Below are 25,192 nucleotides of genomic sequence, written 5' to 3'. Positions count from 1 at the left end.
AGCCACCGACCCCCTCACCTTTTTCGCCCTTTTCTTTTTTTCCTTTTTCGAAAGGGGGCGAAAGTAACTCGGACAACGTAGAGATCTCCCCGCTATTGGCTTCTGCTGTCGTGTCAGAAAATGCCCTTCATGACAAAAATTCTAAATGAAATTTTCGATTTTTTTTTTTTTTAATGTCTATTCAAAGTACCACGTATACTAGTAGTACCCCCTACTGACTTCTTTTTTTTGTGAGGTGGGGTGGGGGGACAGCAAAGGCACATCATGGAGGTCGAATGTATATTCATTCAATTAAAAACTTGCTATACATATTGGTTGGCTTTCCCAAAATTGGACCCCCAACTGGTTTAACGGAGCCAAAGCTCGGCAAAACGCGCAATCCGTTGCAATCGTTTCAACGTAAGCTCTTGCCCGTAAGAAAGAGAAGAAGAACGATTGAGCCGAGACATTGGCGGGACGCGAGTATAGGGGGGATTGTCACGGGCGTGGTCGTTCGTGTTGTCGCATGTTAATACGACGACAGACACCCAAAAGTAGAGAAAGAAGGAGCTAAAAACGAGATAAAGGAAATGGAAACTACCGAACAATGTGAACGAAGAACAGACTACAATCGAATTGTTTTGCAAAGAAGAGAGAAAAGAGAATAACAAGAAAGTGAACTTTGCGTACGCATACAATAGGATTGTATAGTAATGTAAGCACATTAATGGTGTGTGCACCATTGTCGTCTCGGGCTCGCTGACATTGGTACAAAGCAACTTACAACCGGCTGATTGAATTAGCCTTGATTATGACTTGACGGGGGAGGCATTGACAAAAGAGGCTATTGCAGCACGTCTTCATGCCTCCCAAAATATATCTGTGTATACTGTACATACATATTGTACTACGGCATTATATGTGCCACGCTGTTGTGTCTGCGTTAGTGATACGTGTACGAGACAGAGCTGATGCCAGTCTGTTAGCTTTGCTCGGGAGCGTGCCTCGCTATCGGCAGCTGCAGCTGGCCACAGCAGTTCTATTCCGTTAAGGAAGTGATACAGTCGTCGTACATCTAGCCCAAGCACGAAGCATCCCCCCGACAATGACACAAACATCAAACTCCAGACGAAAGCAGCAGAGTTCCATATGTTTTTTCTTTGACTTGTGGAAGGCGGAGGCAGTTGGGGGGGAGGAGGAGGCGCGAATAAGCGCGTGCCATCAGGTGAACGCCGCTCTGTAGATTCTTGGGTTCTAGCACCCACTTTCCTTATTTTTTCTTTTCTTTTTTCGACGTGGCCTCGTGTAGAGGCCACTGGAGCATCAACGCCGGACTCGCAAATGGGGGAAAGAAGGGAAAAAAAGGGGGTGGAGTTACCAGAAGACGGTGCTGGATGATGTGAGGTGGGGGGGGGGGGTAGAGAAGAGGGGGAACAAAACGGTAGCTCCCGCTCTAGCCGAAGCCAGTCGAGTTCCAAGCTTCAAACGGTGAACTACGTGTGGCAAAACTCTGCGGCGTTAGCTCTCCCTCCCCCCCTTCTCCCAGTATCATTTTTTTTTTCGTAGCCTTTTTTTATTTTGATTCAACGGCATTTGGAAGGAAATTGACGAAAACAAAACAAAAGAAAATCGAGTTTTCGTTTGCGCCCCTTGTTGTTGTTGTCTGATTATTTCGGAAATGGCCATGATGGCAGAGTTCAAGTGTCTGTTAGTTCTGGTCGCAGTGTCCGTTTGTAGTTGTGAAGTCGATCCCTCGTCGACGACCGTGTCATCGACGACCCATTTGGAATTGGACGGCGGCGTCTTGCTGCAAGTGGAAGGCCAAAGACTTGGCGAATTGACCAAACAAATGGCCGAAACCAACCGGGCGCTGGAAGAGCTGCTGGCCACTAAATTACGTGACATCCATTACGCGTCGGTGATTGGTGAATTGCGCGCAGAGATCGACGCTCTCAGGTGAGTTTCGTCCGTTCGTTGCGTCGTCGCCCCTAGTCGACGCATTACAAAAACTAAAACTAATCTCTTCGATTCCTTTCTTGCATCTTCCGCTGAAAGACGGGACCTGGAACACGTCCGAGAAGCGCCACTTCCGCCCACCGGGCAACACGGTGGTGTCGTCGAGCCGACAGCCACGTCCTCGCAGAACGAACAGAAGACGTTGCACTGGCTGCAATCGTCTCTGGCCGAGATGAAAGGAGAGATCGTCGATCTGAACCGCTCGGTCAACGTATCGCGGCAGCTGCAGCAACATCAAGAAACAGCCGGACAACTTCAGTTGACTCGTTTCGACGTGACGGTGCTGCAGGCCCAGGTGGCCGACGAAGCCGCTCACCGGCAGCAGATCAATCAATCGATCCAGCAGGTCCATGACGATGTCCACAGGCTCGACCAGCACCAGCAGCTCAACTCTGCCCAATTGGAGCGGCTCGAGAGCAACGTAAGTCACAGCCTCTCTTTTGTCTGCGCCTAACCGGAACGAATGAGCCGATAGGTCCAAGGTTTTTTTTTTTTTTGCCTTTTTTGAGTGTTCGCTTATACAGAAGCAAAGCAGAAGCGAATCGAATTTTTTCGGCTGTATCATCATATAACTTTGCGTATACACGGAAAAAATCATGTTTTACAGCATCACATTTCCCACCGAAAAAAAAAAAAGACAAATTTTTTTATCATTTTTCATCGGCGGTCGTAAAAGAATGGAAGAGAGAAAGGGAATTTTATTTTTTTTTGACAATCAATAAGGACTGTGTGCTATATAACAAGAGTCTAAGGCTTCACTTCTTCTTCTTGTATTTTATGGATGTTGGAGACCGAAAAAGTGAGAGACACGGTCGTAGAAGGAAAAAAAAAAAAAATAGCAACTTGTACGATTTGACTTTTTTATGTTTCGCACGGCTTCTCTCTGAGACATTCGGCCCTTTTTTTGTCTTCTGTAACTTGCATATCCGCCAAAAAAAGTTTTTTTTGTTTTGTTTTTACCAGAGCGGATAAGGCATTCGGGTCAGGTATATAGCGGACCTGTTATAAAACCTTTGAGAGTGGTAGAGTCAAGTCGAAGCGAAGTGACTTTATCTCTTAGTCAAAGTCAAATCGTATCGACTTTAGTTTGGCGCACTTTTCGCTCGCAAAGTTGGCGTGACATTTCCGCTTTTCGTCTGATCTCCCGATATTTTCCCAAAAGGAATTCAAAAAGTGCGCAGAAGAGAAAATCAAATCAGAGCGGCAATCGTTCACGCAGCGGACGTCAAGGGCAACGTTTTTTTGTTTGGTTTTTTTAAAACATTCAGCCAAAGTGTGAAGAACTAAAAAGGATGGCCGTTAGGCACGCAGCAGAGCAACGTGAATATTATCGATGTTGTGCTCTCGTTTGCGACTCGTATCTGCGTCTATACACGTTAGAGATATAGGCAGTGTGCCAAAAAAATGGGCTGGGTTATTGGATGAAAAGGACGATACACAGACATGGGAGCGTGATAATGCGACTGTAAAAATAAATAAAGTTGGTCGATCGACCAGAACTCCCGGAGCACGTTCCTTTTTTTTTTTTTGATTTTTCGCTAGTCTCATTATGGCCGTGTCTCTACGCACACGTTGGGAAGTGTTGCATCTCCTCTTTTAATCTGTTTTTTTTAGCGCAGTTGTAAGTGAAACTCGATTTCTTTTCCTAGTAGCTCAAAAACAATTTTCGCTGTCCCTTTGTTTGGGCCTGCAATCTGCCGACGGTTAAACTTCTACGTACAGCTTTCGGCTTTCATCAAGTCAACAAGGGCCATATCTTCCTTTTTATTATTATTATTTGCCCGGATTTTTTTAAAAAATATTTTTGGCTGACATTCGCCAGGCCGCATCTGTCACGGTTCCTCCTGAACGTTGCAAATAGTAAACACGGGGCCCATATAAGAAGCTGCTGGCCTGTTCCAGGTGTATGGAGGAAAGGTTTGCCGATGGAATCCAATACTAGCGCACACATCAACAACAACCTCTGACCGCCGCCATTCTGCTGTGCTTCATCTTTATTATTATTATTTAGAAGAAGGGAGCACACACACAATCGTCTTCTCCCCCGTCTTCTCCCTACACCGTCGAAGAAAAACATGTTCTGATGGCAACATACGGGAAGGTAAGGGTGGGGGGGAGGGTTAACAGGGTGTGCATACAGACAGCACCTTGCAAGCGCACGGTCTCCAACCGAATTTAATTTTTTTATTTTCCATTTTTGTGTGTGTGTATGAAAGAAGAGGGAACCCCTAAATAACACCAAGGCAACACCTGCCCCCTCAGGGCAATAGCTTTCCCCCTAACCCCAGTACGTTTTTAAAAGCCCGCATCTTTTTTTTTATTCTTTAAATTTTTTTTTACCTGTTTATTTTTTTATTTGTATTCGAGTTGGACGATGAACAGATGGGGACCCCCTTTCATATGTACCACCCTCATACAAAATAGTTGATTGGTCACCCCGATGATTTGACTTTATGTCCGACTATTTTGCAAGACACGGCGAGAGATGCGTACGACCGTTTGGTATTTCCATTCTTCGTGCTCATTGATTGATTGATTTCAAATGGATTTTGTTAGCCTATTGAAAGGGAGCCAATGGTTAGCTTACTGAAATAATGGATTCAGTATACTCTCAGGGCCGGAAGCAACTGTAGAAAGGCCGACTTGTTAACATTAAGAAGAAGAAGAAGAAACCGCATATGTGAAGCGGAGGCGCCCGCCATTTCCCGTTTTCAAATGTGTAATGGACGTTAATTGACCACCAAATGTCGCTCATTATATTCAGGCCGTAAAAACGATACCACCAATAGCTATAATGAAAATAGAAGCCATTAGTCTCCGCACTGTCTTTCTTTTCTTAGCACTCTACTAACTATTAAATGCAATAATAACGGATTGTCGGCACGCACCTCGCGCTCAACCACTAGACGCTCCATCCGTGTCTGCGTGAATCCAATTGTCAAACGCGTGCGCTCAATAACGAACCCGACTGGTAGATGGCCGATAATAGTAAATCGGAAAGAATACGCGATATTTTATTAGGTCACAATGTCTTTATTCCTTCACGTTTCTTTTGTTTTTATTATTATTATTGTCGTTGTTTTGTTTGTTGTTGTTCGCGGGTCCCTAGCGACCAAAGTGGAATCTCATTTCACCTCTTGCGTGGTGTGGAAATCTCCAGCACGGATGGCCATCAGAGAGGGGGGGGAGCTGTAACGCAACGAACTCAATTTGTCCGGGGATTGTGCGGAGTTGATTGGAAATCACCCGTGGGAAGGAGTTAACCAGCGGATGGAAAATAAAACATAACACACACGCCGGAATTCTTGGCTATCCTCATGCGTGGGGGGGCTTCCAGCGAAATCTTTCTTTCGTGATTTCATTAACTTTGTCTCGTCTATTTTTCGGAGCAGCTCCATTATTTATAAATCAACGTACATGATGTGCGTCTTGCTGGTGTGGGTTTTGTTGTCATCGACGTTTGCACTCGTCGCTTCTTTCTATTTTGTCCAATCAGCTTGAGAGTAAAATGTGTGAAGAGCCGTTGGGGTGGGGATGGAGGTTTTTTCCGTAGAAATCGATCGAGCAGAAGAGCGATAAACAGATGGAAAGAGATTAGCCATTAACCACAGCAACAAGAGCAGCTGTCTAGATATCACGGCCACGCCCATAACGTACAATGTACCGAGATGCACTTAAGCAGACCGCCACCAGGTCTGTCGCGATCGCAATGCAATCACATCATCCCACGTGAAATTGCTGCACTAAAAGGATCGATCCTCTCCTAAATGTTGATGCGTTCATCACCATCCAGTGGCACGTGTTTGGATTTGAATTAAATCGTGATTGTGTTGTTGCAACGAATAGAATCAGCAAACAGCGATTGGATTGGCGGGTTCACAGCGTGTTACACCGATGGCCGATGCAATAGACATAGCGCGAGTATACGTCAATGGTGGCAGTGCCTTATGCTTTAGAATCGAGCGACACGCGTAAAAGCAGAAGGAGCTCTCACGCTGATGATTGTATGAACGTCCCTTTCCGGATGTGCGCACGCGAGGAATGATTGGAATAATCCATCCAATGTCTATGCTGGTGGAAATAGGAAAAGACTTTGACTCCACGTCTACGTTCCGTATATCGGATCGTGACTCAAGTCAAATGGAAAAGAAATGCGATGTGATTTTTCACGAAGCTGATTCGCATTCGGTCACTCGTCTTCTATTCGCAGTATTTATTATGAGGATGAAAAGAGAGAAACGGAAGATGGATGGTTAAGAGAGTCGCGATCGATGTAACCCAAGTCTTGGTCGGGGGGAGAAAAACAAGAGAGACGCCACGGCCTTTCAATCAATTCGAGTCAATCGGCTTGTACTCTTTTTACGTACCCCTTTCAGTTGGGGACGGACTGCTCTGCTTGCCGACTGTTATGTGTAGTCGGCCAAAGAGGATTTCTTTTTTATCCTCAACCTTCTTTGCACTTACAACTACCAAGAACTATACACGTACGTCTGCTAGTTGATTTATAGCTCCGCCCATTCCCGCTGGAAGTCGACGTGTTCTTTTTCTTTGGCAATCCGTCGGCAGTAAAGGATCATTATTTCGATGTCGTACACACGCAAGTGGCATGTAGATATGTGTACAAGAAGACAAACAAAATTGGAGGATGGTCTTGTTTAATATGGTGGTCCTATATACCCGCACAATAACTTGATTGCCCCATCGGCGTGGCTCGCCCCCCACACATCCGGCCTGCTGGCACTGGGTTTGTAAGTAACGTATAGACAACAACAGCAACAAAAAAAGAAAAGACTTTCATAAAGTCGATTGTTCTCTTCTTTTTTTTTTATATATATTTTTCTTGCGTTTTTCTTGTTATTCAAGTGAAACCGCAAAGGGTCCAAAGTCATCATTATCGAAGCTCTAAAAGGGGGGGGAGCGTTTAAAAAGACTTGCGGCGATTAAAAAAAGAAAACAAAAGAAAAACGTGTCTGGAACACGGGCGAGCAAAAGTGAGGGGTGAATCAACTTCCATTTAGCCCTTAAAAAACAAAACACATTTTAAAATGTTATTTCATTTTTTGTTGTTGCAACGATTGTGTATATAGTCCACGAGATCAAATTGCGAAGCACCAACTCGCCAGGCAAAATATCAAAGGCTATTTCAATGAACGAGAAAAAAAAAAAAAGGCAACAAAAACAAAAGTGTGGGATAGTATAAAGATGTCGGTCTATTTTACGCAGAGACAGTTGTAAAAAAAGAAAAAGTTTTCACATCTTGTGCTCGTGTTATATAAAGACGTAGACTGATGTGGTACACGCTACCGACTGGATAGGTATTTTCAAGTTGGAGCACGTCTCATTCCATTACACGCTGCAGCGATATGCGTGTCAGTTTCATAGAGGCTGTTTTGTTTCTTTTCTTTCATCGTCGCTCATCTGTTTGAAATTCCGCTCGTCGGCCCCCGTTTCTCTCGTTTTCCACTCGAATCGTTCTTGGCTGCTCTTTAAGACTTGAAAGAATGAGCTTTTCAGATGTTGTGCCTTTATGATTTTTTCCTTTTTTGTTTTTTTGTACTTTGACGGGTGCGAAATGCGAATGAAACCGTCCAATCCGCTGCTGTTGGCTGCTACTAGCGTAAATATAATAATGAAATCGCCTTGTTTTTCTTCAACAGATGGCTGATATTCGTCTAGAACTGCAGTTGTCTCGCAAAATGATGGCCATGTCGGACGAACACGAAGAACCCGTCGTCAACATGCTTAAGACTAAGAAGAATCAGCGAAGGAGGACTCGATCCGTCATCGTGGATGATGACGACCAACCTAATCGACTGCTGTCTACGACGACGGCGTTGCCACAGCCGCGTCACAAGACCCGCCACCATCGGAGGCAACTCAACCACGAAATGCTCACGTTGAGGAAGATGGTGAAAACGCTGGCCAGCGAGCAGCACGATTTGCAGAAACAAATGGTCCTTTTGAGCCAAATGAGAACGACGGCCGAGTCCAACGTGCACAAAATGGAGACGGAACTGAAGGCTGTTCTAAAGCGGCTGGACAGCGAACCGAGATGTCCTGGCAATCATCACAACGCCGAAGATGTGGCTGAAATCAGCTCGCAGAATAAGAAGCTGGCCGAGACTGTGGATCGACTGTCATTGAAAGTCTCGGGCGTCGACCAGGTCCAATCGTCGACGCTTCAACTGTTCGAAGCGATGGAACGATTGGAAGAGCGTTACGACGACAACATCAGCGAGCTTCAACGCGAAGTGGCCAAGCTCGAGTACAACGACGGCCAGCTGACGTCTACCGTCCACACGTTGCGAGAGGATCAGAGCGAACAGCTGGAACTCGTCAAATCGATCAGAACGACGACGACTCTGTTGCAAGAGCAGGTTCAAGCCGATCAGATCCGGTCGGCGCTTTTGTTAGCCAAACTTACCAATAACACGCTAGCCGTGATGAACCAGAGCCACGGCCATCACGTTCAGAACTGGAGGCTTGCCCAACTTGAGCAATCTATTCAGTCTGGCCAGTCAATCGATTCGCTGAGACAGAGTCTAGCCCATTTGGAACACGAGTACACCAATCTCGCCCACAACTTGCCGCACGGTTAGTTTTCATTCATTCGATTTCATGTCGTGAAATTGGTTTTTTTCACGTTTTGTTTTTCATTTTTATTATTCGCAGATTGTCGTGACGTTTCTTCAACGGGCGTCAATTACATTCTGCCTCGCGAATCCGACGAGGTGGTCAAGGTCTACTGCGATCAGGAGACTTCCGGTGGCGGATGGACGGTCATCCAGCGCCGTTCCGACGGAAAGGAGGATTTCAACCGAAACTGGGCCGCCTACAAATCGGGTTTCGGTTCGGTGCTTGGCGAATTCTGGTTAGGTAACGACAACCTTCACCGGCTGACCAAAGAGAACACGACCATGTTACGAGTCGATCTCTGGGACATTTACGGCCAGTACTGGTGGGCCGAATACGATAGCTTCTTGGTCGGCAGCGAGAACGAAGGCTATGCCGTCCAGTTTCACGGCTACACTGGCAACGCGTCGGACGCCATGGCTTCTTACCACCAGTCGATGAAATTCAGCACCAGGGACAACGATCAGGATTTGAGCAACACCAACTGCGCCGATAGTTACCAAGGTGGATGGTGGTATTCGCACTGTCAGCACGTCAACATCAACGGCAAGTACGCGCTGGGATTGACGTGGTACGACAGTCTGGAGAACGAGTGGATCGCCCTCGCCAAAGTCGAGATGAAGGTGCGAGACAAGCGCATTTTCAATCTACCAGCATCGACGACGACGGGTAGCGTTAACACGACACCGTCAGTTCATTGAATGTAAACAAGAAACAAGAAGCAAAAAAAAAATCCTCATCCGTCAAGTGCTTCGCTATCGTGCGAGACGTGTCGGATCGAAAGGCCTAGTCCAAGTTGTTCCCCCATTCGTGCACTTTCACGCAACCCCTTCCCCCCTCGCCCCGTGGCGCATTCAAATGGGGAAAAAATGTATCCATATTATTGTAACGACCTGCCACATTTTATTTTTCTTTTTTCATGTCTCAGTTTTAATTTGACTGTTCCAGCTTTTCAAATCATCGCCTGACGCCATCAACAAATTGGCGCACAAAATCAGGACGGTCGCCCACTGATCCGATTTATTTCAAGTGTATCGGATATGTAAATGTAAACCTAGTCTGCACGAAAGACGTATTTTCTTTTATGTGGGGGGGAGGGATGATTCCGTTTTGGTTTTTGTCAATATGTACACACTAGAATTTCGCTCGCCCAACATAAGATTTCTCGATTGAAAATTGGCCATCCCGATGTGCGCTCTGGTACGTTTGTGTCCGTCAATGGTAATTTTATCGTTCGTTCGTTTTGTTTGTTTTTTTTAAATTTTTTTCATTTCGACTAGGATTTTTCTTTTTCTTTGGTTTGCATAACACATATCATATAATATAAATTACGTCGAAAGGAGATGATATTTGTGTTTCGCTGGTAGATTGCGTGCAACGGCTTGATTACTGCCCTTGCAAACTATAAATGTACATGTTCATAATCCTCTGCTTTTCTTTGCTGGCATTTGCGTGCAGGATGTAGCAAGGGACCTCCACCGTGTGTGTCTGCTATATACATATATATTTCGTGGTCGTCGTTGATTGACGAGCTGAACAAAAACATTGAACAAACAAACAAACAAACAAAAAAATCCAACCTAAGTTTTTTTTGGGATGGCAAATACTGATAAAATCGAATGAAAATGAAAATATACGGCTGATATGAAATAAATCTTCTTATTCTTGATTTTTTATTCACTTTTAGCTTTTTTTCGGGGGGGAGCTTAGAATAGAATCTCAGAAACTACTAGATGGGATTTCATTCAGTCGGCCGGAAGATTTCCGGCGACTGCTTGGAGTAACTTTGCCTAGAGATTGACAGACATCGATATGCAAATACTGTAGTTTACTGATATCTCCCTATTTACCTCTTTTTTTTTTTCTTTCTCTCTCTTTCTCTCTTTTGACATTCTTTCTTTGAGTGGAGGGTGGAGGGGAGTTTATTCCACGTCCTCGCATTGACTTGGAATACGTATGTGTGTGCGGATCGACCGTAGGATGTAGAGATTGCGTCGGCTTGCCTTTTTGAATTTCTTATTGCTTTATGCCGAATAGATTTCTCTGCGTTATTTGCTGATCGATCCCACAATCGCCCACCTTTCTTCCACCATTGGTAGCCCGTGGGATCGTCGGCTGTTGTGTGTTGTCTCTGTTGATCAGATTTTCATGAGGAGTCGACTCCTTTTGTCTTAGCCATAGATTCTGCTTTTGTTCTTTCGTTTCCTCTCAGCATGCGGATACTGACGCGAAAGCAGTAAGACTTTCCCACTTTTCCTTAAATATCTCTCTCTCTCTCTCTGTCTTATCTTCATAAATTATTGCCGGGGATAGAAAGAATATGAAAGAGATAAAGAAAAACAAAGAGGCAAAAAGATGAAGAAGACAAGTCGAGAGTGGGGTTTATATGGAAAACTATTTCAGACATCTGCTGTGTGTGACAGTCCTTGTATATTTATACTCCGTGTCTCTCGAACGGTATGTTGGGCTATATATCCGTATAAAAACGAAAGAGCTCCGTATCTCATTGTAGCATTGCATTCCGACGAGTAATTTTGACCCGTGTTATTGATTGTTGATGTAGCTCTTGTCCGTACGCAACGCTCAAGTCTTTTACTTTATTTATATTACATTATCCTTTATAGGATCCTCCTCTGTCCGTGATCACGCGCGTTCTCGACAGTGACTTTTCTGCACCAAATAAGACGTTTGGCTCGATGCCGCACTTCAATCGTCTACAATCACGAAGGAAAAAAAAAAAAAGGAGAGGAAGCGACTCTCATCTAGACCATTAATTATTACAAGCGGCAGTGGTCGATCGTTATTTATTGATGCTACCATTGTGCTACGGGGCCTTCTTCCGAATAATTGGAAGTTTCCCGAGTGTCTTCTTATCTTTTCCAACGTTAGAAGAAGAAGAAGAAGAAGAAGAAAATCATAATAATCCGACAAACACTCGTGTGTTTGGCATAGCCATCGTTCCGCAGGCGAAAAGCGAATAGAAAAAGGTCAGCTGGCTACTTGGGTGTAGGTAGCCAAACAACGGATCCATCACTGGCCTTTGATCTCTCATCGTATGCTGTTTTATAACTTTGTCTACGTATCAAAGACGTATCGTCCAACCGTTGTTGTACTGGCTCTATCGTATATTATTATTATGATTTATAACCGAGTAGAGGCCAAAAGGAAGAAGATTAGAATGTTTCGACGTGGGGTTTCTGTGCGCAGCATGCGATCCGCTTGATGATATCGCCTCCGACAAAGACTTACGTAAAAGACGAAGAGGGTGTAGATCGATCAGCATAGGTCGTGACACTTTTTTTTTCCCCCATCCCGATGGCCCGCGGGTCGAGTTTTTCTTGTATGAAGTCCTTTCCTTTTCATTGCGACACACAATGGAAGCGACGAACGATTTTATCTTCAAACAACTTGAAAGTCGCATGAGACCCGGGATGATGGGACTTTTGCGAGTTCAATTTCCCCCTGTAGGCTTAGCCGCTTTTCACTGTAATCATAGATCCTTAAATTCCTCATCCCGCAACGGTCAGCCGCGTTTGTCGACTGAAAGCCTACACCGTTTGCGACTTTCTGTTTGATCAATGCACGGCTCTGCCCTTGTTCAAGAATGAAAATTGCCCGGTCATCAAACAGTAATAGGAATGTTATGGCCTTTGTTTTGTATGCGACGCGAAACCGATAATCTGCGCGATCATCGACGTCATCGTTTAAACTGGGTATATTACATGTGTATGTGCACGGGAGAATATGTAAGAACATAAAACTGCAATCATAGCTGTCGTGGCCAAATGTTCAGACAACTTTCAGGCGGATCGATGTTTGTTTTTAAAAGAAAAAGAAAGTTCTTTTTGATATTTTTCCGAATCTTGGGATCAAAGCCAGACAGTGGAAATGATTTTTGCATTCTCTCATTTTTTTTTTGTGTGTGTGTGTGTGTTATTCTTCTTTCTTCATTTCTCCATTTCTTTTCTTGACACTTTTCCAGGTACAAAAACCCATTGACATGAAAAGCCAAAGGGTTATTGAATGGAATCATTTGTTTTCTTTTCTACCTTATTCGTCATTGACATCGGTGTTGGGTTAAGTAAAAACACGTTTCACATTTGAAAACATGAATAAAAGAATTGACAGGAAGACGGTTAAACAAGATGCTAACACCATCTGTTTTTTTAGCGCTAGCTCTGCCAGAGAAACGATCGTTTGTGGAAACTACCGTTTGTTTTTACTCGTGCTGTGTGAAAGAGCATTACCTTTAAATGATTGGGGCGGGGTTATTTGCTGCGCACGTTTTTTAAGGCGCCCGACGTCTGACAAACAAAAAAGTAGTTCTTGTATAAAGTTTGATTTTCTTATCGAATCCAGCTTAGTCGACTACTTGACTTACACAGGTGTGGGTAAGCTTGCTTTCTCGTTATGGTCTTTGACATAATCTGTTGCATTTCGTCTATTTGTTGTTTTTTTTTTAGACTATTACGGAATAATGTCCGGATGTTTTGTACCTGGTTGCACAACCAGAGTTGAAACATTGGAACTAGAAAATCGGACATTGTTCTCATTTCCTAAAGATGAAAACAGGCTGCTGGCGTGGAAGAAAGCCCTACCGCCAGATGCCGTTATCACGAAATCATCTAAAGTGTGTGACCTTCATTTCGAAGACGACGCCATTGTTAGAAGTCGAGTGTCGATCGTGGACGGGAAACCAACATCAGTCGTCGTTCGTCCCGTTCTAAAACCTGGAGCTGTTCCCACAAGGTTTCAGAGCATTGTTTATTTGTGAGTTTAGAGTCTCGTTCGAAAGTCCCTTGCAAACCATTAGCTAGGTAAACGTATTATTTCTTTCAGCTATGACGTTGAAGTTTTTTTGTCTTTATGTTTTCTGACGCATTCGTGCATGGTCATGTTGCATGTGCTGTCCGCAGGTAGCGTTCATACTACGACGCTTACTGGATAACCTCGTTAGTCTTGTCTTTAGCCAAGACAATATGTAGTAGCTACATCCTTGTTCACCAAATTTCCAATATCGTTAACCGTCAGTCGTGAATACCTAAAAGGAATCTAGTAATAGTACGAAACTTTTACTAATGAATACACCCAAGAAAATCGGATGCAACTGATATTACAGTATATCTTGGAATTTCTGTGTTGTGTTAAAAAATAGCAGACAGTCGACTAGTGCTTTGACAGTTTGACCTATGAAATTCAAGTGAATAAATAATCGGTACCTTGTTTCATCAAAATGTCTAAACTTCAAGGTTGCCAAGCGATATAGTTAATATTAACACAATAAAAGTGAAAAACGTATTGAATTGTAGTTTTTATTCATTGACAATGTTATTTTGCATACAACATTCAAAATTATCCTTTAATTTTTATGTGTTGCATATCAGCATCGATTAACGAAGACGTGGCACGTCACTTTTCTGTAATGCTAGAATTGCAGGCAAACGTCAGTCTAGGATTGGAGTCTGCTGGGAAACTGAAGCCCATCGCGGTGAGTTCGTTCTTGTGGTAAATCTGCCAACAAGCCCTTCCATTTTTGTCAAACTTGTTTCCTGTATAGTCTTTAACAATGTACAACATTGATACACCCATTTGTTTGGCCTTGGCGACAATCTCGGTAGTCTGGTTGGCAAAGCAAAAATTACTGTATTCTGTTTTGGCGTTCTTGTCGAGCCATTGCCAGTGATCGCCCGTCGTTAGGTCGAAGAAACCTCCTGTCCAAAGTAGTCTACGTTCTTCATCCGTTTTTTGGAATGGTGAGCCTTTATTGTTCCGTACGGCATTATCGACTAAAATGTCGGCACATCTCGACCTGATCGTGAGCCAACTTGCACCGTTTTGGCAAACCTCGTGCATTATCGAGTACGGTACGCGACCAGAATACAAACTTAAGTTGCCATTTAACATCGTGCTAACGTTGTTTGTTTTACTGTAGACAACTTTTGGCACGAAGGTGAATCTTATTGTTGTTACGATAATGAAAGCCACAATCAGCGGCACAAGAAAAGTATAGCAGACGACTGTGATTGAGCTAATTGATCTACTTTTCTTGTTGGTGTCCTGTTTCTGGAGTTTAGGCTGCTTTCTGGTTTTTTCGATAGGTACGTTAAATTGTTCGCCTGTGTGAGACCTGAGTGGTGGTGGAACGTAACTTTGTGCTTCGTCGTCTTGGGCAATGACCCCATCACGTGTCGTTCGGGAATATAAAAGAAATTGGGCCACGATGGAAACGACGCAGAAGAAAGAGTGCAAACCAACGAGGAGAGTTATTACAGCCGAATCCCCGACTAGTTGTAGTTCCTTTTCAACCATCAGCACGTTTTTGTAAAACAAAAGGACGCTCTGGATGACCAGCATGAGCAAGACGAATAGAATTGCCCAACGATGGACATTGGCACCGGAGTAAGTTGGCCGATGTATTTGAACCATGGTATAGCGATCGATGACATACCCAACTACCAGACACAGGACGCTGATAGGTATGATGGGTGGAAACGTGAAATATCCCACGCACGTTATGACAAACTGCGCCACCAGTTGGGAGTAGCGTTCGCCGATGTCGAACTTGTCGCGCAGAAATGGATATTGAGTCTTGGGAGATTCGGTTAAACGCAGCCATAATCGGTTTATCCATTGCGTTACACGAGGTAAAATGAAAAAACTGTGACATAAATTCCATTCAATGACGGAGATTGCCATTTCAGAGCCCAAGTCTGGCCGGAAGATGCACTGCAGCCGAATCCAGTGATTCAAAACGTTTGGATCTGTTCGAGTCCAGATGATGGAGTTCCAGATGTCCTTGAAGTTGAGCATGGGTAGCACGATTTCAGACACCACGATAATGATAAGAGAGGAGAAAAAGAATCCCAAGTGAGCACTGGATTTTCTCATGTGATCCACTTGAAAGGCTGGGCAAACGCGAACAACCACCAAGAAAACAATTGTCAAAATCGATTTCGAGTAACGTAGAGCAATGTAGAAGATGTTTTGTTGGTCGACGAGGAGTTTCAGTGTTTCGACGACTATCGTGGATCCAGCTAGAGGTAAGAGAATGCTGAAAAAGTATTGGATAATCATTTTTAATAGACACGTTGGGCTGCCCTTTTGATGCAGGTTGGACCATACGATATCGCGAGATGGTGGAGCCCATTCAACTAGCCAACCTCTTAGCGTCCGGTGATGGATTAAGTGTTTTCTTGCTCTCACTGCATGTTCTCGTGTTCTAAAAGTGACGAAAGCTGCAGTGGCTGGATGGCTTCTTGATGGCTCGTCCATCAGCTTGTGAATTATACTTATTCCAGTCACAATGTCACCATTGTTGTCTCGGAAGTATGATCTCAAAAATTCTTCGGTGCATTTGACGTGATTGATCCGTGAAATGAGCAGTGTCCGTATTGTTTCGCCGTTGCCCATAATGGTTTGGTTTCGGTACACGTGATAGCAAAAGGTAAGGACGCTATGCAGAAAAACCACCCACAAGCATAAAGCTGTTCTTATTACATTCCAGGTTGAAAATATTCGCATTAGTAAAACCGTGATTACCATCAAGAAAGATGGTATCAAAATGGCTATCAAGCAAAGTTGAAAACTGAGTAAAGCCAGTCCGTCTGTTCCTTGCTGCTCCGTCAAATGTTTACTGATGTCACCCCAGATTCTACGTGCCACACTTCTCATCGAGGCAAGTGCTCCTTCTCCTACGTTCTCCATTTCGCCCTCTTCTTGGCAATGTGCGGATTCAGTGTCGTTGGGACAGTAGGAAAGCGGATTACCGTAAGTTCGAAACAAAAATTCTCCCACAACAGAGATTACTAGGACGATTATCAATGCGAATATATATAACAAGATTGTCTTATTCAATAGAAACACTGTGATGTTGTTGAAGACTCCCTGATCTGATGGACAATTTCGTGTTAGCATTAACTCTTTTGATGGGTCATAAGCTTCAGTTTCCAGTAGTTCCAAAATTACCTCCATGATCTGATCAATGCTCACTCTTGGATACATTTCGTTAATTGTTCGCACATCGGTGCAAGTCAAATGCGTTACATCACGTGTTGACAAATAGATTATGTCAAGTATCTGTCTTCTCTCTAGTGATGAGAGAGTTCCATTCGATGGTGACGATGGTGAATGTTGTGGACTTGAGACTTCTGAGTTAAGCGTAGAAAATTCTGCTTTTCCTAGGAACCCAAGAATGGCTGCACACACTAGGTATCCAAAGAATATCAATAACCCCAAAATTGCAAGAAGAGTCTTGCATTGTTCTTTCCTAGCCATGTTCAGAGAATGGTTGCCCCTTTTCTATTGGATGGATATCGAGCTAGGCCTACTGCAAAAGTATACCATTATTGTATGTCGTGTGATGAAAATGGTCGTTGGCAACTACTCAATAACTCATGGTAACGAAATAGTTAAATGTCAATTCGATAACACGTTTTGTTTTCTTGTGCACCTCGAACCGTTGCTTCATTTCGCACATAGCTCGTTAATGGGTAATGTTCTTTATTCTTTGGTAGGGCCGATTCCGGCAAGAAAAGCATTGAAGAAACTAACACAGACTGTACGTGATACTATAAAAAAAACTAGGTGGTATATCAACAAATTATGGAAGTAAAGAGGGAACAGTGACTTAAATTCAGAAAGTTTGGCATCTTCTTAACGTACAATTCAACTCTATGAAAGACAGTTCTATTTTATTGCCCGTTCGTATAATTTTTTTTTTTTTGAAAGTGAAGGATGAGAATGTGGCATTCTCATCATTACAGTTACAAGCATTGTGAGGATCATGTTTTGTTTTCTTCGGTGGGTCGTCCATATATGTTGTCACAGTTTTTGTCGTTTATTTTACCCGAGTCGAATCAGCAATTTACTTAAATAAAGAGAAACAAAGTGATAATAGCGCAACAACTTAGTTTATCCGTTTTTAAAGTTTATTTCAAAAACCAGATCCTGACGTCAAAACCAGATTTCCGTGATTTTCGTTAAAACTAGGATCTAAATCGTGCACAAATTTAGTTTAATAGGCAAAAAAACAAAACAAGTTCGAATTTAAGTACGACTTGTTACAAGAAGCCAGTTTTAAACTTTGACTTGACTTACATAATAAAATATTGCAAATCCTAATCTGAATAACATTTGGTGTTGGTTCCGTTTATTTTAAGAACGTTAGATTTGACAAAAAATGAATGACATTTTCAAAATCAGCGTTCAATTCGTGTTTTCAGAGATGTTCGTTTTTGCAGATTTTGACAAAAGTGGGAAGGGTATAATTGTGTCTAATTTCGGAAATAGCAGTCAGAGCCTCCAGCGAGTGTGTGATGAATGCACCAATCAGGAAACGTGTTTGAAAACTTCAACAGCCAATCACAACAGTGATAAGGGAAACCGAATGGAGCAGACGACACCTGAAAAAGCGTGAACCAACCAGGGTTCCATGACTCTGCTCTCATGTACGCTTACCAATAAACTCATACACCATGGTTTATGGTTTGCTTTATGTCTACTAGTTGTTGTTATTAGCATTTGATTTATAGGTGCTTGTGTTGTATGTTACAGCTGAAGAAAATGTTATGGATGCCCAGTCAATTGGTTCAGCATTCCTCATACAAATTTAAGAAAGAAATTTAACTTCACCAAACAGACAGGTGTGTCTCAAAACCTTTCAGAACCAATTTAACTTGTTCACTCCTGTTTCTTGGTTGGCAAATAACAGATGGAAGTCACTTTAACAATTGTGTTTACTACTAGGTTAGGTTGTGTTTACTACTAGGTCAAGTAATTAAGCTGTGTGGTAGGAAAGAAAAACACATTGTAAAATGTTGAGCCTGTTCTGTGAAGATAATATCTCCAACTTTCCAGTCATTCAATACTAAGCAATGCAAGAATTGTGATCTTCCTTTTTGTTTCTGACCACATTATAAAGTTAATACTGGAAATCCTGAAGGAATAAGGCAATTTCACCTCAGGTACATGTGGCTTTTCTTGAGACATTTTACAAATTCTCTGTGTCTTCAAATCTTTTGGTAATAGAAATGAACATTAAGGAAAATGAAATGATATAGTTTGGAAAAAATGATATGTGCATGTCATGAGTTAGCAACCAATTCAGAGCAGATGTTGCAGTATTTTCAGTAACAATTTAATCCTTTCAGTCTCAGGTTGTCAAACTATAGATGGAAATCATGCTAACAATTGTGTTAACCTAACAGTAGTTAAAGAAATACCCTGCATGATGGGAAAGAAAAAGGAAAAAATTTTTAGCCTGTCTCGTGAAGATATTATCTGCACTATTCAAATCCTTCAGTATTCATCAATGCAAGACTGGTGATCCTTCTTTTTTTTTTTTTTTCCGATTGTGTTATAAACATGCGCTTGGAAATCCTAAAGGAATTTTGAAATTTCATTTAAAGTATCTATGGCTTTTTATCCATTTCTAAAGATATTTTACTAAATTCTCAGTGTCTCCAAATCTTTTTGTTCTAGGATATCAAGGAAAATGATTGCTGTCGTTTCGACCAGACGAGTGGAAACATTTCCGTCGACAGGTGGGTCTCTTGTTGTCAAATTACACATAGAAGTCCCTTTAACAACCGTGCTTGCCAAACAATAGTTTTAAAAAGACATGATGGGAAAGAAAAAGGTAAAAATTTTGAGCCTGTAATAATAAGATAATATCTCAATCTTTCAAATCATCCAGTATTAAGCCATACAAGACTTTTGAACTTTGTTTTTGTGACAGATACTGTTATAAACTTATTCCGGGAAATCCTAAAGGAATTACGCAATCTCACCTTAGGTATATTTTGTACTGCATTATTCAAGATATTTTGCGAAATTCTCAGTGTCTAAAACTTTTTGTATTCCAGGAACGTCAAGTAAACTGAGATGCTGTAGTTTGGGGAGAATGATCGGGCATATAACGAATTAGCGGCCGATTCCAAGCAGATGATACAGTATTTAATTCATATCCACTGAAGTGTATATCTGGGCTCCCTTCTTTTCGGTGGCCCCGTTTCCCCTTGACTCACATAAGCTCCTAGAGGGTCACGCCCCCTACTGTATGGTATGTATAGAAATAACATGTACCGAGGTTTGTAGGGTTCTGATCAGAAAGAGGACGTAGGGATCGTCATAGTTCAATGACATCATTGGAGGGCTATGTCGGTACCCTCGTTATTTGAATGTGTTGAAAACTGTCAATAATAAATTTTCTCTAATAATTTGTAAGCAACATTTACCTTTAATTTTCTCTTATTAAAGTGTGTGTACAAACAGTGAATGCACTCGTGGGATTCATACCTTTTAAATTTGGCAATCTGGACGTGAATTAAATGTAATTTCATCCTATGTTGATAATGTATTAGCTTTAACTTAAGTTATTATATTACGCAAACATGTTTTATATCTAAGTGTTGACGAAATTTCTCTCAATCAATAAGGGACATTGTCATTCAATATACGCGACTTATAGCTCAATGGTTGAGCATCGGCATTGTATATCGATAATACAGGGTTCAACTCCTGTTGAAGTTAAATAAGAATATGCAATCCATATAGCAGCAATGTGATGCAACTGCATTTCGTGTCGGTTGAATTCCGTTAGGGTAGCTAAGCCTGCTTTCCTACCTTCCTAGACCAAAACATGACCACTTGGAGATGGGTATCTGGTAGGGATTCGAGTGATAAATAGTCGAATTCCCAGGGCAGCCGAGCCAGGTTCCCCAGAGACCACGACGTGGCTAATTGGAGTAGGGTACTTGACTTGTATTCAGGAGATACACCGTCAAGCTCCAAGGCCGTAGCCCGTCCGTTGGGCCATGATTGGCCTCTGTATCCTCAGCTCGAGGTTTCAAGAACATTTTTAAGTTTCCACAGGGTTTTGCGTTATTATGTAAAATTATACATTTAAAATTGTGAGAAATAGCTCAGTGGTAGAGCAGCGGCACAGCACCACAAAGGTCTAAGGTTCGAGTCCTACATGGACTGCTTAATAATGTTTCCTTTTTTCTCAAATTGGTTTTTAATAAAATGATGATTTTCATGAAAAGAAAAAAAAATTCTCGAGAAAAAAAAAAAAAATTCCAGAAAATTTTTCTGAAAAAAAAAAAAAAAAAACCGGGAAAATTTTCCTGAAAAGAAATTTTTGCCGCATAAAAAAATATCGCGCATAAAAATTTCCACTGGAAAATATTTACCGCGACAAAAATTTATTGGTTAATAATGAGATAATTTAAATCAAAAATCAAAATCAAAAATAGAAAATCGATTCAAATTGTTTATTGAGATACCATCACAATAATGTAAACGCTATCTTATTAGTTAGGACGGGATAACCACAACAATAGACCAATAGCAGATATTACCCGTAAGGTGGCTAGTTAGAGGAAAATAGCATTACCCATGCGAGTTTTACCATTAACACATATAGTTCATTAGCATTTTTTCGTATGCCTATCGTCAGCTGACAACAAAAATTCCAAGTCTCCACATCATTCAACAATTTACAACGCCACAAATCTATCACAAGTCAATGGAAACATGGCCACAATAAACAAGAGCCCAGATATTCACTAAAAAGCTTTCCATCAAGTACAAAAATACGAGAAAATTTAATAGGAAATTTTCGGACACCGTCTCAACATTTGCCTCCAATTTCCATCTGCATGCTTTTCTCGGAAATCACCGGAACCAGCAATATCAACCTACGTTAAAGAAACAAAACGTGAATGAATTCAAATTTCATGCGAAAACACTTAGAAAATTGAAATACCATAGCATTAGTAACACCTGCTCAACATCTTGTTTCTAAAATCTCAAAAAGGATTTTGATTCGTGCGTGGCCGTTCGAAAGACTCCGTTAACGAAGGTACAGCACTTTCAATAAAGTAAGGCCGGATGTAGAATCAAACAGGCAACGCTTTGGACCTAACAAATAGATCAGAAAACTCCCGATTAAAACTAAAGAAATATTAAACTAGATTGTAATTACCCAAACAGACTTATCGCCTACTACGTGGTCGCTTCTATAGTAAAAAAATCACCAGCACCCTAGGTCATCCTGAACACAACTGAGAATTAACAATCATAGCATATTCAGGTTTCGATTGTCAAGTTAAATAATAGGTATTTACAAACACTGGCTACCTCAGACAGACATCAACCAACACCACTTGGATTTTGATCAATTTAATTTAAATCTACAAATAGAATTCACGGAAACAATTCCAATAACGAATGAAGTCTTCCCCGAAAACGCCGCGTCTGTTAAACAGCTTCTGGTCTTAGAAACCCAGTAACCTACAGGCCAAATAAGCTTCAGAATTATTAAACGGTTAATAGTATGACGGAAAAACAATCCATCTTACATTACGGCAAAATCACCATAAATCAGAATATTCTACAGTAACATCCTCCAAGTGGAAAATTTATTCTAGTACCAAGCAACCTGAAATAGGAAAAAATGAAATTACCATTTGTATATACTCTTATCAAATTGTAACATAAAATGGTGGATCAAGTCCTTACCTAGCCATGGAACATGTTAAGCAAAGAAATTATCATTCCAGCAAACTAGTCACAACTGGCAACCAACTATAAAATCTCTCCATAAAAAACAAACATTATAGAATGCTCCAAAAAATCTGAAATGAAAGTTTCATTACCACTCAGATGAAAGATCATTAACTCTTCAGTTCCAACAGAATGCATTGAATTCCTAGACCACAAAGTAAACCAAACCACCTACCAATAATTGGCAGATCAATGACTCACTTGTCTGGTACCACAATTTACTGCAACATTCATCGAAGAGTACAATTATGGTAAATCTTGAAAATAAATAAATGAAAACTTTGAAAATTTCATTTTTTAACCAACTCACCAGCATAACACAACCACAATAGAAAGCAGCATCATGTCACGAACAGCAAGTTACACACCAATGCTGACATGCTATCCACAGCCAAATTGTCTATTCAAAGTTATTACAACACATACAATACAAATTTTGCAATTAGCTATATAACTAAAAAAAATTTAAAAACATTACTTTAACAACAAAACACAAAGAGATTTTAAACTAACAATTTTAGAGGAAGATTAAGAATCTCTTAAGAAATAAAGTACTTTATTTTAATTGATTGTGCAAAGAAGATTAAGACAAAATGGAATGTACAATGAGAAACTATCTTCTCCAAACTTAAAATTCACTTCCAATAATACTTACAACACTTCAGCGAACAGCGACACTATCAGTTAAATAGCGATTTTCAAGTATGGTGGAGTCTTTATATAAGCTCTCTTCCATTCCCGAGAGGGGGCGTATAGGTAGACAGTGTTGCCTTAAAATATTACAGATTGTAAATGTAATACATTAAAATTAAATTACCACGTGCGTTAAATCCCTCTTGGTTAATTTTTTAAATCTTATTGGTCAGCTGTCGATGGGATAGTTTTTAAATGTCATTTCGAGGATCGAGACTTTTAAGGATTTTCAAGTTTTTTTGTTTTGTTTTTTCGAAAAAGGTGATTTCAAAAGAGGCAACACTGTCTACCAAGCGCCCGTTCTCGTTCATGTAGAGAGCTTATATAAAAAGTTCAACATGCATTAAATGTGTCCTTTTAATTCACAGTCTTCGCTCAAGTGAAGAAGTATTTTTGTTGTCGTATGTTAATTTGTTATAATCGGTTCATAATGTGCGTCTAAAATTGTTAGTTTAAAATTGAACAACAACTTCGTTTCTCCGTTTTTAAAGTTTTTTTCAAAGGCCAGATCCTGACGTCAAAACTACATTTCCGTGATATTCGTTAAAACTAGGATTTAAATCGTGCACAAATTTAGTTTATTAGGCAAAAAAAACAAAAAAACAAGTCCGAATGTAAGTTCGACTTGTAACAAGAGGCCAGTTTTAAACTTTGGTTTGACATACATAATAAAATATTGCAAATCCTAATCTGAATAAAATTTGGTGTTGGCTCCATTTATTTTAAAAACGTTAGATTTGACAAGAAATGAATGACATTTTCGAAATCAGCGTTCAATTTCGAGTATACAGTGCAATTTTTTATTAAATTCTAAGAGATGTTCGTTTTTGCAGATTTCGACAAAAGTGGGAAGCATAGTATAGAGCTAGGGATCGGCCCCGACCCTAATCGGGGTGGATTTTTCCAATCGGGTTTCGAAATTCGGGGCCCGGGGTGGGGCGTTCGGGGCTCGGGGTGAAAATTTTTGAACCCTGACTCAATCGGGGCTGTATCCGGGTGCCTAATCAGGGCTGCATCCCCGCTTGCAATCAATCGATCGACGTAAACACATAATCGATTATTATGATGAAAATCGGGGAATTCGCCCCGGTTGCCCCGTTAAAAACCCGAATCAAATTCGTAGTTAAAACTCAGGCGCTATTTTTGCAAATGGCGTCGGGGCAAGCGGGTTAACCTCGATTTTTTCCCCGCCCCGCCCCAGCTGACGAAAGGGAACACCGATTCAGCCCCGATTGCCTTTTCCCGGGGCGGGGCGGTTAACCCGATTATGGCTAATCGGGGCCGATCCCTATAATAGAGCAAGTGACTGACGCGTACCCCCTACTGTTTTACGAACGCACCTTACTATTTTAAGAGAGAAATTGCGGCTGGCGGCCATGTTTATCTCGAAACAAACATGGCTTCCAGCCGCAAAATCTAATCATAAAACACCATGGTGCGTTCGTAAAACAATGGGGTACGCGTCTAATGTCTTCGAGTTATAATGTTTTTGGAGTTCTACTGTTTCGGAGTTCTACAGTCAGCAACCCCGAAATTTTAGACACAAAGACCAACGAAACGTGGTATAGAGATTCCTCTCAGCGTGAACAAACCAGGGTTCCATGACTTTGCTCTCAAGTACGCCAACCATTAAACTTTGTGGGAAGGATATAGCCTTCCCACTTTTGTCAAAATCGGCAAAAAACGACATCTCTTGAAATTCTCCAAAAATCACATGGCATATTCGAAATTGAACGCTGATTTCGATTTAGTAATTGGTTATCTCGTTAAACCAGCCGTTTTAAAATTTAACGAAAACAGTGCTGTTAGCGGACCAATTCAAGTTTATGGTGTTTTACGGTTAGATAAAAAACTATAACACCAATCGAAAAATAAACCTGATTTTCATGATTTTCATTCAATTCTGAATCGAAATCATGTATTTTAAGCAAAATTTGAAATTTGGCCAAAAATGAAAAAGTGGGAAGGGTATAGCCTTCCCACTTTTGTCAAAATCGGCAAAATACGACATCTCTTGAAATTCTCCAAAAATCACATGGCATATTCGAAATTGAACGCTGATTTCGATTTAGTAATTGGTTATCTCGTTAAACCAGCCGTTTTAAAATTTAACGAAAACAGTGCTGTTAGCGTACCAATTCAATTTATGGTTTTTTACGGTTAGATAAAAAACTATAACACCAATAGAAAAATAAACCTGATTTCCATGATTTTCATTCAATTCTGAATCGAAATCATGTATTTTAAGCAAAATTTGAAATTTGGCCAAAAATGAAAAAGTGGGAAGGGTATAGCCTTCCCATTT

The 25,192-nt window shown here is 41.3% G+C and overlaps 3 protein-coding genes and 3 long non-coding RNA genes across 25 annotated transcripts; 3 read left to right on the top strand and 3 right to left on the bottom strand.

Moving 5' to 3' along the window:
- The first annotated feature begins 1,402 nt into the window (after nucleotides 1–1,402).
- On the top strand, nucleotides 1,403–13,926 carry LOC116931284 (protein scabrous). The gene is made up of 7 exons (XM_032938864.2): nucleotides 1,403–1,935; nucleotides 2,035–2,416; nucleotides 7,653–8,589; nucleotides 8,668–9,316; nucleotides 12,988–13,019; nucleotides 13,092–13,445; nucleotides 13,545–13,926. The coding sequence occupies exons 1-6, from the start codon at nucleotides 1,658–1,660 to the stop codon at nucleotides 13,400–13,402; spliced, it is 2,589 nt and encodes an 862-aa protein (XP_032794755.2). The 5' UTR covers nucleotides 1,403–1,657; the 3' UTR covers nucleotides 13,403–13,445; nucleotides 13,545–13,926.
- On the top strand, nucleotides 2,427–7,146 carry LOC116931285. The gene is made up of 3 exons (XR_004398872.2): nucleotides 2,427–4,096; nucleotides 4,212–4,282; nucleotides 4,363–7,146. It is a non-coding gene; the product is annotated as an uncharacterized LOC116931285 (long non-coding RNA).
- On the bottom strand, nucleotides 13,927–16,902 carry LOC116931283. The gene has a single exon (XM_032938863.2). The coding sequence runs from the start codon at nucleotides 16,900–16,902 to the stop codon at nucleotides 14,038–14,040; it is 2,865 nt and encodes a 954-aa protein (XP_032794754.2). The 3' UTR covers nucleotides 13,927–14,037.
- Nucleotides 16,903–17,914: 1,012 nt separating this feature from the next.
- On the top strand, nucleotides 17,915–19,851 carry LOC116931280. 12 transcript variants are annotated; one of them, XR_006651422.1, is made up of 7 exons: nucleotides 17,915–18,074; nucleotides 18,181–18,269; nucleotides 18,373–18,590; nucleotides 18,777–18,948; nucleotides 19,108–19,169; nucleotides 19,364–19,420; nucleotides 19,491–19,851. XR_006651422.1 is itself a non-coding variant. In XM_045179083.1 (5 exons), exons 1-5 carry the CDS (start codon nucleotides 18,854–18,856, stop codon nucleotides 19,550–19,552), a joined length of 306 nt encoding a protein of 101 aa, XP_045035018.1. In that variant the 5' UTR covers nucleotides 18,814–18,853; the 3' UTR covers nucleotides 19,553–19,851. The 12 variants fall into 12 exon arrangements, 1 of the variants encoding a protein (XP_045035018.1); XR_006651423.1 differs by adding an exon at nucleotides 19,235–19,264 and having other exon boundaries at nucleotides 17,915–18,269; nucleotides 18,777–19,033; XR_006651418.1 differs by having other exon boundaries at nucleotides 17,915–18,269.
- LOC116931282 lies at nucleotides 18,864–19,555 on the bottom strand. The gene is made up of 3 exons (XR_004398871.2): nucleotides 19,416–19,555; nucleotides 19,073–19,279; nucleotides 18,864–19,005 (listed from the first exon to the last, which is right to left on the bottom strand). It is a non-coding gene; the product is annotated as an uncharacterized LOC116931282 (long non-coding RNA).
- Nucleotides 19,852–20,886: 1,035 nt separating the features above from the next.
- Nucleotides 20,887–22,946, bottom strand: LOC116931279. Of its 9 annotated transcripts, none has more exons than XR_006651415.1 (9): nucleotides 22,850–22,946; nucleotides 22,505–22,594; nucleotides 22,287–22,451; nucleotides 22,150–22,224; nucleotides 21,990–22,069; nucleotides 21,769–21,921; nucleotides 21,614–21,692; nucleotides 21,395–21,549; nucleotides 20,887–21,326 (listed from the first exon to the last, which is right to left on the bottom strand). It is a non-coding gene; the product is annotated as an uncharacterized LOC116931279 (long non-coding RNA). The 9 variants fall into 9 exon arrangements; XR_004398856.2 differs by having other exon boundaries at nucleotides 21,614–21,682; nucleotides 22,850–22,945; XR_006651416.1 differs by having other exon boundaries at nucleotides 21,614–21,682; nucleotides 22,150–22,215; nucleotides 22,850–22,945.
- Between the last annotated feature and the right edge of the window lie 2,246 nt (nucleotides 22,947–25,192).

Source organism: Daphnia magna, linkage group LG9 (assembly GCF_020631705.1).
Source record: "Daphnia magna isolate NIES linkage group LG9, ASM2063170v1.1, whole genome shotgun sequence".
NCBI lineage: Eukaryota > Metazoa > Arthropoda > Branchiopoda > Diplostraca > Daphniidae > Daphnia > Daphnia magna.
This window is presented reverse-complemented; position numbering and strand designations above follow the sequence as displayed.